Source organism: Lissotriton helveticus, chromosome 8 (genome assembly GCF_964261635.1).
Source record: "Lissotriton helveticus chromosome 8, aLisHel1.1, whole genome shotgun sequence".
NCBI lineage: Eukaryota > Metazoa > Chordata > Amphibia > Caudata > Salamandridae > Lissotriton > Lissotriton helveticus.
In genome coordinates, this window is record NC_136069.1 from 330,874,811 (window position 1) to 330,889,521 (window position 14,711).

The following is a 14,711-nucleotide window of genomic DNA, read 5'->3' on the forward strand; positions in this document are numbered from 1 at the left end:
GAAGAATTGAATCCGCTTTAGTAGAGTGCCTGCAAGTTACAGACCACAAATTCATCTGCCGACTGAACAAATATATGGAGTGGCCAGTCAAGGAGCTTGTTCATTATGGTAATAGGCCACACTCAGTGAATTGTGTGGCAAGGCCTTTTTTTGCACATATTAAAATCACAAAAATCTTAAGTAAGCCTCATATGTACTGTGCAGTGAATCAATTGGAAAGGCCTGGTTTTAGACTCCTTTAAAATCAAAAGCCTATGCAAGCTTTATATGTATGTTGTTATGGTCAACACGTAAATTCAATTAATGAAAGTGCAACTTAGTTCCTGTCAAGCATGAATTTAGGATTTGACTTTTACAGCTTTCTTGCACAAGTGTTGTATTCTTTCTAGCCTCTTCACTGCGGCAGTTATTCCACCGCAGTGCTAGACATTCCAAACGCGGGCCTGGTCACGACGGATCGCGGCCGTCATGAGCACACACCCACTGTGACTCATGACGGCCAGGAGCTGTCATGAACATGGAAGAGGTTAAGTAGTTTTTGCAAGCATGTTTTTTTTTTTTGCTTGTTATAATCCCTAGGTGCTGTAAACCGCACAAGTAGTTTTTTATTGGTACATTTCGGCTTTATAATGTCTTAGCGGCAGTATCAGTTTTTTGAGACATGACCTTTTGTAGTGACAATTTAACTAATAATTAATTTACCATGTTAATCTCCAAGAACTATGCCAAGTATATAGATTTCCTTTAAAAAAAAAAAAAAATTTAAGCAGGTTTATATGATTTTGTAATTATTTTATTAATTGAACAAAAAGATTTTACGTACTTTTTTTAAGCAATTTATTTGCATAACTTTCTCAAAGTGAGTTCTCCTCACATACATCCTGAACCTTTAACCAGCTACGGTCTTGACAAAAATCTGTTTTGCAAACTGTATTTTTCACATTTGTGGGGTGTGCCTTGAGTGTACAGTTACGTTGCTGTTCTTTTCAAGTGACTTTGGTTCTCTAAGTGAAAATTAAGATCTCTGTATGCAAAGGTGTTTTTACTGTACCTCACAAGTCAAACTGCATAAAGCAGTGGAGCAGATAATTAAAGAAGTGTTCTCTCTTTCCACAGATGCTCAAAGAACAATATCTTGGCTACAGGAAAATAGTTTTAGGCGATGCCACCGATGTTTTTGAGGCTAGACGAGCAGAAGCTAAGAAGTGGCAGAGTGCCCCACGTATTACAACTGGACCCACCCCTTTCAGCAACATACCAAATGCAGCCGCTGTTGCCATGGCTGCAACTCTTACTCAGCAGCAACAGCCTGCTACAGGTCTGAATGCATTCAAGTTATAGCTTAATCCTTCACAATATGTATGCAAGTTTGGGCCTAGTTGTCTTTTGTGTTGACCGACCAATCACAAACTAGATCTCAACTAAGTTAGTAAAATGACATGTAGATTGACATGTAGAAAATGCAGGGTAGATTAGCAATAATTATAGACTGGTATTTAATCTTGCAAATTATCTTGTATTGGTAATATTTACTGTATTGCTGTAAATGGCCCTTGGAATGTGAGCCTTCATTATGAAAGTGCATCTCAGACTATGCATAATATAGCATTTTAACAACCCTTTCTGATTGTACAGATCTCTTTTTTAAAATGTCAGATGAGTATGAACACTTGACTTCAAGAAGCAAACTAGTTTACAAATATCAAATGTTATAAAAATGTCATACAGTGCTTTTGCAGATCTCTTGGATACTTTTAATGTTATGGAAAGAAACAGAGTTCTCACACTGTAATGACTGTATGATGTTTACACGCTTAGGGGATATAACCATTCAGTTTGACCGAACCATTTGCTGTTATGTCTATAAAGACTAAGGGGCACCATCAATATTTTATTTATTTCAAATGTAGGTTGACATCCAAGTATTCGTGCAAAGCATAAACCAGGAATGTGTAAAATCAGTTGTATTAGAGTAGACTCAATTTGTTTTGTTTGTGCCATTTAAGACTCCTTAACTGTTGTATTCATGGTGTGAAGGAAAATAAACTCCTAAATTATGTATATATAATCAAATAAAGGCCTGAAGTTGGTAAACTCCTGAATAATACCATGCACAGTTGTCTTCTATCTGATCAACATGGTATCTTAGCAGTGAAGAAGAACAATCCTACTTCTCGTCACATCTCATGACACTACTAATCTTCGTAGTGTTAAGTGACCTTATTTGTGCCAATTACTCTTGTATTAAACAAATGTTACGCAACACAGAATGTTACCTCTAGAATTGCTACAGCTAATAAACTAAACGGAGTCTAGGTCCTTTGTGATAAATATCTAATAAGGAGATGTTTTGCTCTTCTAATGATCCCTCTTAGACAAACTAAAAGTATTCAACAGTGTCATAAAGATTGTTAAAGCTATTTTATGCTCGGGCTTCAAAATGAATTCATATGGGCCTCTGGTGTCAAGGTGCCTGCTAAATACTTAGCATGAGACAATTATAACAAACTCTTTTAGATAGTATATTTCTAGTCTGTTGGCAAAGAGCATTGCTCCCAAAACATAAAAAATATTTTTTATTCAGTTGAAAACTCATTTTCGGCTATGATAATCTATTGAATACAATTTGAGTTTGATAGCTGACACACTGTTTAGAAGAGGTTTATGTATGCCACTGTTGTCTCCATTGCCAATGTGACCTGTTTAGGCATTTCCATTTTACCTAGAAGCAATTATTGAAATATTGTTTTACTAGTTTTAACAATTATTACCCAACACGTTTAAAGGTGTTAATGTTGAACATTAAAATTAAAATGCTGACTTGTTGTAGAAAAAGCTTTTATATTACATACCCACATTGGTAGAATGCCCCGTTATTTGGGGTGAAGAATGTAGCGTCATACTTTTTGTTGCTGTTGTCAAAGGTTTAAATTTATTTTAACACTACATCTTGTTTACACACCTCATTCAGGAGTGGTCACTAAAGGGCTTTGAATTCTCTTTGCAGAAGTATTAAATAAATTATATTTTTTTAACTTATGATCCCTTCATAATAATTTTAATGCACTTATCACTGTTTTAAAGAGCAAGAACTGTACTGTGAAAACTGTAAGATCATGATTTCTTAAATTATTTCTAAAGATACAGATTTGTAGATATTTTATTTTTAACTTATGCTTAAACCAGTCAAATTTGGGATTTCTTAAATATGTTGGATGAAACAACCCAAATGTATTTAATCCTTTTGGCTAATTGTTTTTAACAGTGGCACATTTTTGGTGTGAATCTGCGGGGTGGGGATCTCTTGAAAAGTAGTAGCAGAATACATTTTTTTTGTTACCATTTTGGCACAGAGCCTTGTAATTTGCAAATCTCTTATAAGGTGCTTTGAACATCTTGCCTTACTGAATGGTATAATTCAGCGGAGTTTATCAATCATAACCCAGTTAATGCTTTGTGTGAATAAGTTTGAATTGTGAAGTTTCTGTATCTTGATTTGCTTAAAAATGAACAATAAATTGATTAAATGAAAATATTGTCCTGTTTTTTTATCTTAACTGCCTCCTTATAAATATTTGTACAAAATTGGTTGAAATAGTTTGTTATATGATATCCTTCCCAGTTTGTCATTCTTTTTCAAGCTCTTACCTTTTGCTTCAGATGTTAGCAACAAGTTTCTTGAACGTACAATTACTCCCTTTCGTTTATAGGTGTCTGACACAGACTGTTCTCACTTATCCTGTTGGTATCATTAGTTCTGGTTTATCAGTTCTGTAATTTGCGAGACGGTGTATTGGAGAGGTCTTATGCTGTGGAACATATTTTAGGGCGTAGAATATCTTAATTTTGATTGGTTCATGCATACACTTATAAGTGACCGGTCCATTTGCAATAGTTGGCCTTGATTAAATGGCACTTTTTGGTTTTGTTGGCAATTTTTCTAGTTATCTAGAAGTACATGACACTCTTTTGGAGATATTTTGAAGTGTAATGTATTGGTATTTAAATAGCATTGATCATTGATGACAATTGTTTGTGTAATATCTATTTTAATAAATTAATGAAGGTTGTAAAATATTTCAACGGAGTAAGGAAAGTTATTTTATTTCCGTGTTTTTTTTTTTTTTATATTAGGGCCACAACCATCTCTGGGAGGTAGTTTTGGAGCACCATTCGGCTCAGGTATTGGCACTGGCTTGCAATCGAGTGGCTTAGGTTCTTCAAGCCTCGGAGGTACTCTTTAACTTTTCCTCTATTCCTCTTGATTATTAAACGTTTGAAATGCTGTAAAATTAAGGTCATTGGACTTTTTGCGTCCTGCTTCTAAAGCAGAAAAGTGTTTGGTTTTAATGCCTGATTTGAAATAGGTGAACAATTGTTGTACAATTATGTAATTTCTGCATGTGAGAGCATTTAGCATGTGTGGGTCAAGATTAGTTCTTTCAGTAGGCACATTTAAGCATGGGTTATGAAAATGGCAATATCCACAGCCTTGCTGACCGATTCGACCATTGTTTTGTAAATTCAAATATTACTGTGGTTCATAGTGGTAGCTTAGAGTATAGTTTCATCTGTAGAAAAAGGACAAGCTGCAAAAATGTTTTAATTGCCTAGAAATTACAAATTCCTTTGTCCACTGGTCCAAACTTATTTTGTCTTAGAACAAACAAATTGTAGTTATTAACATTTTCAATCGTTGGGATGAGTCAGGGCAAATGGGTCTGTTTATGCTGAATAATTGGTCAGACATCCTGTTTGTTTTGGCATTTAGACCTGGTATTTCCTTATTTAGCTTTTCCCCCGTGAAGTTCAGTAATGAACACTGTGCTTGTCAAGACTAGATCAGTGAAAAAACATCAGTTTGGAAATAATGACAGTTCTTTTCATGCGTTTGCAGCGTTTGTACCGGTCTGTGTGTGCTTGTGTTGAATGCAGCAGTCCAACTTATTCATCCTCTCATTCACATTTCAGAGGCCTTCTACACATCTGTAGTACGGTATGTGTACTTCAAGTTGTTTTACATTGCACACCGGTTTTCACACCCCTAAACCTTCTTTATGTACATTGAAATTCATCCTTGCAACACTCATCCCCTTGCTATGCAGATTGTCACCTCACCTGCTGGTCACCCATGAGTGCTACCCAGTATTGATTTCCATAAAAATATAAAGACATAAACATACTACTTTTTGCTAGAGACGTTTAACTGCAGATTCCTCACCTTTTAAGTACCTCCAGGTGTGAGACTGGATCGGAAGCTTTTGCTTAGCATTTCCCCTCAGCGACTACATGTGGCGTTGTGTGATATCGTGCCACCTCATGCTGCTCTGTCTCATGCAGAACGTGTCATCGAGACCAGTATATGTACGCCACTGGTTCGCTCTGGTGTCAGTTTTTCTGTTCTCCATCCATGCCAACAGATATGAAGCTTTAAGAAACCATCATTAAAACTGTGTGCAGACTTTCAGTATTGGAATCTTATTACCTGTAGATTGAGACCACTCCACAAAATGGGGAGTGGGAGGGCAGGTGAAGAATCTCTGGTTAGTCTCTAGTGTCAGTTCCTTTCTTTTCGCCCCAACCAAAGCAGGTACGCGCTTCAACTGTCATTCAACAGTTTTGGCAACATTTCTTTGAAGTCACCTAAGCATCAGGGTTTAAGCTGTGTATGACATGTAACCAAGACATGTCTGTTACGGATCCACACAATGTCTCTTTGTGGTTTCTTGGTGTTGGCCAAAACTCTAAGTCATGTTTGTTGTGTTTCTAGATAAACAAGAAGGCCTTCCATGACCATGAAGCAAGCTTGCGCTGTGAAGATGAGGTCAAAGACCTGTTCTTGGTCGATGACTATGACGTGGCAGTCCTTGTCAAGTTCAAGAGCGAGGACTTGCTCTCCTTCTCGAGCCCTTTGGAGAGATTGGACTTCCTCTAAATCTAAATATGGTTTTCCTGAGTCAAGCCATTAGGGGGTATGAGTCAAGCCATTCAGGGGTATGAGACTCATCTAGCACCTCGAAACTGAGCTGCTCCCCATTTGCTGAGCTGACTACGGCATTGTTTCCATTCCTTTGGATCAGGTTGTGAAACTAGATCAGCTCCAGTAGCTGAAAAAAGCAATGGACTTTATCTTTGGTGCGGTTCCGGATCGATCTGTTACGTCCTCAGGCCCCACCAATCTGAGGGGGTGTCCGGCGTGCAGAATCACTGACTTATCCTTCCTTGACTCTAACTGGGCCTCTGGGCCTCTCTTTAAGGCTGTTAACCACGTCTGCTTTGGGTGAGGTGATGCCTTTGGATCCATCTTTGGCATCACGCCTTATGGGGCGATTAAACTGTTCAAAGCTGATGGCTCACTTAGCAGCACTTCTACCAATGATGCTGAATGTGGATCTGATCATTCAGATTTCGAGTCCAGTGCACCATCTACCATGGTTTATGCTCAATCCAAGCAGGATTTATCCTAAGAGGAGTATCTTTTTGATGCTGAATGAGCCCAGTTTATTTTGCAAGATGCTAGTGGGCTCGATACATCACCAGATGCTCCATTGACTTCCCCTAATCCGGCTATGGCCACTAAAGTGGCATCATCATGTGTGTCGATACGTGGGCCAGCAGAGACCCTTAATCTGCCCACACCGGACGTCAAGACTGGCCTGTTAACAAAGATTTTGGACCCGGCACATTCACAAGAGCCCATGTTAACTTTCAATGAGGCAATAACAGATGTGTTGATGGGCACCTGCGCTGACCTTGCCCACCAATAAATAGACACTTTGCTAGAAGGCATCTGCAAGCTCCAAGAATGTCTTTAGAAATAACGGAACTCATGCAGCAAGCGGATATCCATTTGGAAGTGAAGTCAGCCAGGACAACAACAAATCTTTCCGTGGGAGTCAACATTTCAAAAGGTCCAACAATGTCATTGGCAAGTTTGGACCAGGGTCATTCAGGAAGAGCCACAGGAGATAGCGGTAATGTGCAGACTTTCCTGGACCGGTCATTGGAGGCACAAATGGTGCAATCCTTGACAGCCTCCTCAACATGTTTGTCAACCTCTGGCCACCCGTAGGATTCCCTGACTCTTACCTTGGTCAAACTGCGTCCCAGATGGCCCTCGTGTGCCAGATTGATCATTTTCTCTCTCCGGGGGCGAGGAGGAACTAATCTGTCTCCTCTGCAAAGTTCTCCCTCAACAATGTTTAGTTCATCACGAACATTCCAAAAAGATTTGGCTACACTAGGAGCAACAGAAAGAGCAGACCACCCATTAACAACAAGCTTCATTAATGGTTCCCTGGAGTTATCACATTCAGCACCGGCTTCCCATTCTACTCTGTTGAGCGCACATACCCTCACCCAAGACACAGCACATTCAGAGGAGTTTGGTACGTTTTTTCTGCCTGGATATTTCTGAGACCGGGCAGGTACTCCATTGTAATGTTATACTCCCAGAGTCCCTCAATCCATCTTTTGATCACAAACGTGTACCAGGGGCTTGTGGTCAGTTCGGACCAGAAATGGCAAACCCCACAACTAATACCTGAAATGGTTGATGGCCCACGAGCAAGCTAACACCTCGCGCTCAATAACTGAATAGCGCTCTTCAGCGAGCGCAAGGCGAAACCAATAACCTTTTCTTTACCATCTATCATCTGGGACAGGACGACACCCAATTGGTGGTAAGGATAGTCTCCTTAAGTACATCAAAATGGCCTGGTGTAGGCATAAGTATATTAGGAATTCCAACATCCGGGGTGTGGTCTACATGTTTCAGCCAGGCCGTTCTTTAAAACTGGCTTTCCTCAGGACCATTAAGTATGTGAAGGTGCGATCTATACTTTAAGTGAGTATGTGATCAAAAAATATGAAGCACGCGCGCTAAGGTGCTATACGTGTGGGAGGCGTATTCCCTCTCCAAACCAAGGTTTGATTACATATAATAAACCTGGGGATATGGACTAGCTACCTAGTCCTCTCTCTCTCTCCTTGATAATTGAATGGGGTAGAGAATAACCTTGGGCGACGATCTGGTGCACCCACTGGTCCAATTCCAACCAGGGAGATAGTAGTGAAATAGACCTCCTGCTGGGCGATCATAGGACATCAATGTGAAATTTAAGGGGTTTTATTGTGGCTGCAGATGGGTGTGAGAGGGGCTGGCGTCTGGGCAGAATACTGTCTGTGGGGTCTTGAGCGCAGTCATCCTGGGCATGGACTCTTTTGTTAGATTGTTTTTTTCCGCCATCGGACATCTATTGTGGCGCTCTGTTTCGTAACCGTTCCTTCGGTTTCCCTCAGTGTGCAAGATACTCACCCTTGACGGTATTGTGTTTGATCGCATCTCCCTTCCTATAGCGTATCATAATTACTTAAAGTAATCTTTTGAACAGAAAGTTTGTGGAAGGCCGTCTGGTCGATCTGCAGTCGATGGAACGCACTCCCTTCAAATCTGCCCTCGGTGTCACACGAAATATCCGCGCACTGTGTAATCTGGGTATGTCCCCAGAACCCAGAGAACAAGACTACAACGCGTGCCCGGCTTTCCTCTCCAAGAAAACACTTCACGACTGTCTGGATCGATGTTGCAACATGCAGAGCCAGCACACAAGCTCCATTCGGACATCTTCAGTCAACATTCGGACGAAGAGGCCGGTGAGGCCATGAGAACAGAGGAGCAGGAGGAGCCAGTCGCCATCTCCGAATTCAAATCCGACCAAGAGGAGGACATCCAACATGGTCAACGTACCCCGAATGCAGCTCCCCCTCATCCCAAGAAACAATTTCAATTAAAAAAAGAAGGCTCCGGTACAACCCGCAACCTCGGGCCCCTATCGGCACCGAGATCACGCTTCTGATGCCCCGCCCTCTGGCTCTGCACTGAAGCCTACCAAAAATCCTTCCGGCTCTGAAATGACTCCCTCCAAACGCGTTTGGAGCCCAGACCTTCGGGGTCGCAACACAAGTCCGGCACCGCCCCCCACCATCCAGCCCCGAAAAAATCTTCAGATCCGAAGACATTAACTGTTTCGACTCCGGCACTGAAAATTTCGGCGCCAAAACATACTAGAGTGCAGAAAACAACAAAAAAGCCCAGTTTCGATGCCCCAATTGAAAAAACGGATCTCAAATAACCGCTTTCGTACATCCATCCACAGACTGGCTATATGACCACTAAATTGACTCTAAAAAGGGCTGATGCAGAAGAGGAATATCACATCCCTTTAAAGAAAAGATCTGTTGGAACCAACCCTTCCCCTCCTCCTCCTCCTCCTCCACCTATTCTTCCTTTTTCACCACCTTCCCTTCCGCTTCAACCAATTTCACCTGAACATTCACCACCACATACACCTGACAACCAGGATGATGATCAGGATAGGGATGATGATCAGCCATTACAAGACCCATGGGACGATTATAACACCAATTCTCCCGCTGGCAATGATCCGACCTGTACCCTACCAAACCCTCTCCTCCAGACGATAGTGTACGCTACATTAAGTAACTGGGTAGAGCTGCCAACTACCATGGGGTGCAGCTACATGAGGAGTCATTAGAAGAGGATTTCTTCTTTGAAACCCTCAGTACCACACAGAAGTCATCACATACACTACCCACGCTAAAGGGATGGTCAGGCATGTAGGTGAAATTTTTAATGACCCAGACAGAGCTCATATTCTTACCCCTAGAGTGGACGAACTACAAGCCAGCACCATCGCACCCCCAGGAAGTCTAGTGGCAATTGTCCCATATAAGGGGACAGTTGCCACTAGACTCCCTGGTTGTGTCCAATGCAAGAGAAAGAGCCAACTCCCAGACAACAGGAGAGGCTCCACCTCCTGATAAGGAATCAAAACTTAATTGACGCTTTTGGAAAAAGGGAAGCTTCTCAAGCAGCCAATTTCTGGCACGTCTCCAACACTCAGGCACTGTTAGCGCGATACCACTGTGCGTACTGGAAGGAAATGGAACAACTGATCCAATATTTACCCCCGGAACACAAATCAAAAGCACAAGATCTGGTTCATTAAGGGCAACATATTGCTAACAGTCAAATAAGATGCTCTGTAGATGCTGCAGAGACTGCTGTTAGAGCTATAAACACTAGTATCCTATTAAGGAGGCATGCCTGCTGTCTATCTGGTTTTAAACCTGAGGTTTAAACCTCCATTTTAAATACCCCATTAGTCAAGGAACAACTATTTGGCCCAGTCGTAGATTCTTCACTTGAGAAAATGAAGAAAGATACTGAGGTAGCCAGATCTATGGGAGCCCTTCAGTCCACACAGGGTCGTGCTTCCTTTCAACGCTCCTTTAACTGAGGGGGTTCCAAGAATACCTCATCAGAAGCCACCTCCACCTAGAAGGGCAATACCAACCCTCTTCATCTAGGGGTTATTTCAGGGGCGGTGACAGGGGTAACAACGGTAAGGGCAGAGGCAGGGGTTCAAGCACACGCACCTCCCCCGCCAACACAAAGCAGTGACTTGCCTTCACTTCCCCCCCGACCACTCAACACCTGTCGGGGGAAGACTGTCAGATTTTCTACCAATCTGGCAATCAATAACAACAGACAATTGGGTACTCCAAATTATACGTTCTGGTTACTGCCTGGAATTTATCAACACGCCTCCAAATATTCCACCAAAGCCTCACAAACTATCACCAGGCTATCTATACCTCCTCAAACAAGAGGTTCAGTCTTTACTTCTAAAAGGGGCTATAGAGCCTGTGCCACCCCAACATCATGGGTCGGGAGTATACTCCTTTTATTTCCTAATTCCCCAAAAAGACTGTTCTCTCAGACCAATTTTAGATCTCACAGAACTCAACCGGTACATTCAGTCAGGCCATTTCCTCATGGTGACACTTCAACAGGTACTTACTCTACTACAGAAGGGCAAGTTTCTATCTACTGTAGATCTAAAAGACCCCTACTTTCATATACCAGTTCACCCTGCTCATCGCAAATTCCTCAGGTTTGTGGAAGCGGGTCAACACCATCAGTTCAGGATACTCCCATTCGGTGTCACCACCGCTCCCAGAGTCTTCCCAAAGTGTCAGGCGGTAGTAGCTGCTCACCTAAGGAGACAAATCATCCACGTCTTCCTGTACTTCGATGACTGGCTCATCAAAGTCAACACGTACCAGCAATGTCTGCAGCACACTTTCAGGACAATTTGGTTACTGCATCAACTAGAGTTCACAATCAACGTGCCAAAGTGCCAAGCGCACTCCACTGAGGCGGTGATCCTTGCTGTCTTGGACACAATGAGGTCTAATGCCGATAAGGGCATACATCAAGCCTTGGTGCTCCTAGACTTGTCGGCAGCGTTCGACACGGTGGACCACACCATCTTATTAGACTGTGTCAAACAAGCCGGCCTTCGAGGCACTGCCCGGCTGGGTTAAGTCCTTTCTGAACGACCGATCCCAGGCAGTCAAGCTTGATAACTTCATAGCGCCCAAATTGTCTACCACATGCGGCGTTCCGCAGGACTCCTCATTGTCCCCCCTTTTGTTTAACCTGTACCTCAAACCTTTATTACACTCATTAAAAAATAGGAAGGTTACAATGTACAACTATGCGGACGACCTGCAACTTATTTTTCCTCTAAATTCAACAGATTCTGTTGTGGAATTTCAGGCCACTATTTTGCACATCCAAGGGTGGATGGAGCTGAACCACCTAAAACTTAACCCAGGAAAGACCGAGCTGGTACTCTCGGGTAAAAGCTCCATCAGCTGGGGCCCTCACTTCTGGCCGTCATCCATGGGATCTCCTCCATCCCCTTCTCTTTCGGTGAAAAGCCTCGGAGTCACCATTAACTCTAACCTCTCTGAAAGGTCAGGTGGGAATGGTGATTTCCTCGAGTTTCTTCCAGTCCACTCCCTGGTAAAAGCTCCATCAGCTGGGGCCCTCACTTCTGGCCGTTATCCATGGGATCTCCTCCATCCCCTTCTCTTTCGGTGAAAAGCCTCGGAGTCACCATTAACTCCGACCTCTCTCTGAAAGGTCAGGTGGGAATGGTGATTTCGTCGAGTTTCTTCCAGTTACGGAAGATTAAGAAAATGTCCCATTTACTTACACACTCTGCCCTCATCCAGGTGGTCATTGCCTTGGTTCTCTCCCGATTAGATTTTTCCAATTCCATCTATTTAGGCCTCCCCCTGGTTCTGTCTAAACGCCTGCAAATCGTACAAAATCAGGTGGCTAGACTAATTTTTAAAAGCAACGGTAGGAGTTCAGCAAAACCTTTGTTGGCCACTCTTCATTGGTTACCTATAGCCCAACGGGTAACTTTCAAGATAGGCTGCTTGGCCTTTAAGGCTCTCCATGGAAAAAGCCCTAAGTTTATTAACAATCTCATAAACAAACATGAACCGACTCGCAATCTTCGCTCTGCCCACCTGTCCCTTCTCACTCTGCCTTCCTTTAAAAAGAAACGCCTTGGCGTATGCCGATTCGCTCATTTAGCCCCAAAGGTTTGGAACTCTTTTCCCTTGTCACTCCGGAGATGTACTAATCTTTTGGAATTCAGGGGTGCACTGAAGACCTGGTTATTCAAGCAAGCGCACGATTAGGTTACTGTAGTCCACCTTTCTCTCCTTCAGCGCCATGAAACCTCTGGGTGCCCGTGCGCTTAATAAATCTTGAATAACATAACATAACAAAGTCACATCTCCAACCAACCAATACAAAGGACTACCTAAGAGCCACAATAGATACTCAAAAAACTCTCGCTTTTCTCAGCTCAGCCAGTATTTGAAATATTCAGGCTTTAGTTCTCCGCTTTCAATCCAACCATTGGATTCCAGCTCGAACTTGCATGCAGCTACTCGGAATGATGTCATCCTGCATCATGATCGTTACCCATGCCAGACTGCACATGCGCCCACTTCAAGAATGCTTAGCCAGTCATTGGAACCAGTCACAAGGTCTGTTGACCGATCTAGTGTTGGTAAGCGGCCGTACTCCTCGCTCTCTGCAGTGGTGGAACACACACAATGTATCAAAAGGGCGGCCGTTCATAGACCTGGTTCCACACATAGTACTGACAGCGGACACGTCCCTCACTGGCTGGGGAGCTCATCTACAACAGCACACAGTGCAAGGCTTGTGGAGCCAACAACAGAAGTTGCTCCACATCAATCATCTAGACCTACTTGGAATATTCCTAGCACTCAAGGCGTTAAAAACTCACCTAGAGGGCAAAGCTGTCCTAATTTGTACAGACAACATGACAGCCATATATTACATACAAAAACAGGGGAGGGACACTCTCTCCAACTGTCTCACTTAGCCCAAGACATCTGGAGGTGGGCCATTCACCACAAACTTTATCTCCTAGCGGAACACCTCTTAGGAGTCAACAACCAGATTGCAGATCTCCCCAGCAGGCAGAGACCGCAAATACATGAATGGGAACTCCACCCTCATGTCCTCATTCCATACTTTCAATGTTGGGGAGTACCTCACATAGATCTGTTCGCCACATACCAAAAACGCAAAATGCCCAAACTTCGTGTTAAGGTATCCACACCCGTTGTCCAAAGGCAATGCACTATGGATGAATTGGTCAGGGATAATTTCTTAGGCTTTTCCGCCTCTCACACTCATTCCATTAGTGGTTCGGACACTCAACCAAGCGTCCCTGACACTAATCCTAGTTGCTCCCACATGGGCACGTCAACCTTGGTTCACAACCAAATTGGAACTCTTAGGAGTTGCTCACCAAAAAACTATGTCTTACCCCAATTTTCTCGCACAGAGCCATGGAGAAATAAGACATCCAGACCCCAGTCAACTCAATCTAGCGATCTGGCTCCTGAAGTCTTAGTTTGTCTATCTTAATCTACCGCCAGACTGCATGAATATTATCAAATAGGCTAGATGTCCTACCACTATTTTGCAGGAGGATCAGGCCCACCTCACCTGGCTGCGGCTCAGGGAGAGGAAGCACCGCTCTCTCTGTCGGTACTTCTGGCCGGGTACCAAGCAGACGGGGGAGCCCAGTCGGCTTGGTAGCCGGATAAAATTGTGGTCTAACAACCCACAAGCAGAAGGATACTGATGTACACCTTCAAAATTCAGGTGATATGTTTTCATTTTATTTACATTTTTGTGTTAGACACACATTGCAGTAGCAATCAAATTTCACAAGGTCCTGAGGAAGGCAAGGACAAAGAGGTCCATTATTATTGCTGAAACATGTCGACCTAACAACATTTACTTGGGCAGATATTTGTTAATGTAATTGTAATTTGTACTTGTAAAGCGCACTAATACCCATGGGTGTCCTGGCGCTGTAACGCATACCGCTGTGGAACCCTTCCTGGTTTTTCCCTGTGAAATGTCCACTCCTGGGCACCCCCAAGGTGAAGCCAGGTATCCCAGCGCTGTTGCGGCCGTTGTGGAGATTAAACAAGCTATTGCCCAGAGTTGCAGAGTGGGACCCATGATTAGAATAGGCACCGAGGCGAGAATTAACAGGTCCGAGGAAATTGAGCCCAAGACCCACCGAGGCGGGAATTGAACCTTGGTCCCAGGCCGGACCTCTGCATCAGGGTCTGCCGCTCTAACCATTGAGCCACACTTCTCCAGGGTCTGCCTTATGTTGCTCTGTTTTTAATCTTGGACATTTGAGTGAAATAATTAAAGATAGTCTCTCTCATCTACCCATTTTTAAATCACTCTTTTGTAATTTCTT

General features: G+C 43.1%; 1 protein-coding gene across 2 annotated transcripts in view; it reads left to right on the forward strand.

Moving 5' to 3' along the window:
* Positions 1–14,711, forward strand: part of NUP58 (nucleoporin 58) — a 429,593-nt gene that overhangs the window by 314,931 nt on the left and 99,951 nt on the right. For both annotated transcript variants that reach the window (XM_078657110.1, XM_078657109.1), the window contains exons 13-14: positions 1,117–1,318; positions 4,135–4,233. In XM_078657110.1, the coding sequence (XP_078513236.1) occupies positions 1,117–1,318; positions 4,135–4,233 (301 nt within the window). The remainder of the gene's footprint in view (positions 1–1,116; positions 1,319–4,134; positions 4,234–14,711) is intronic.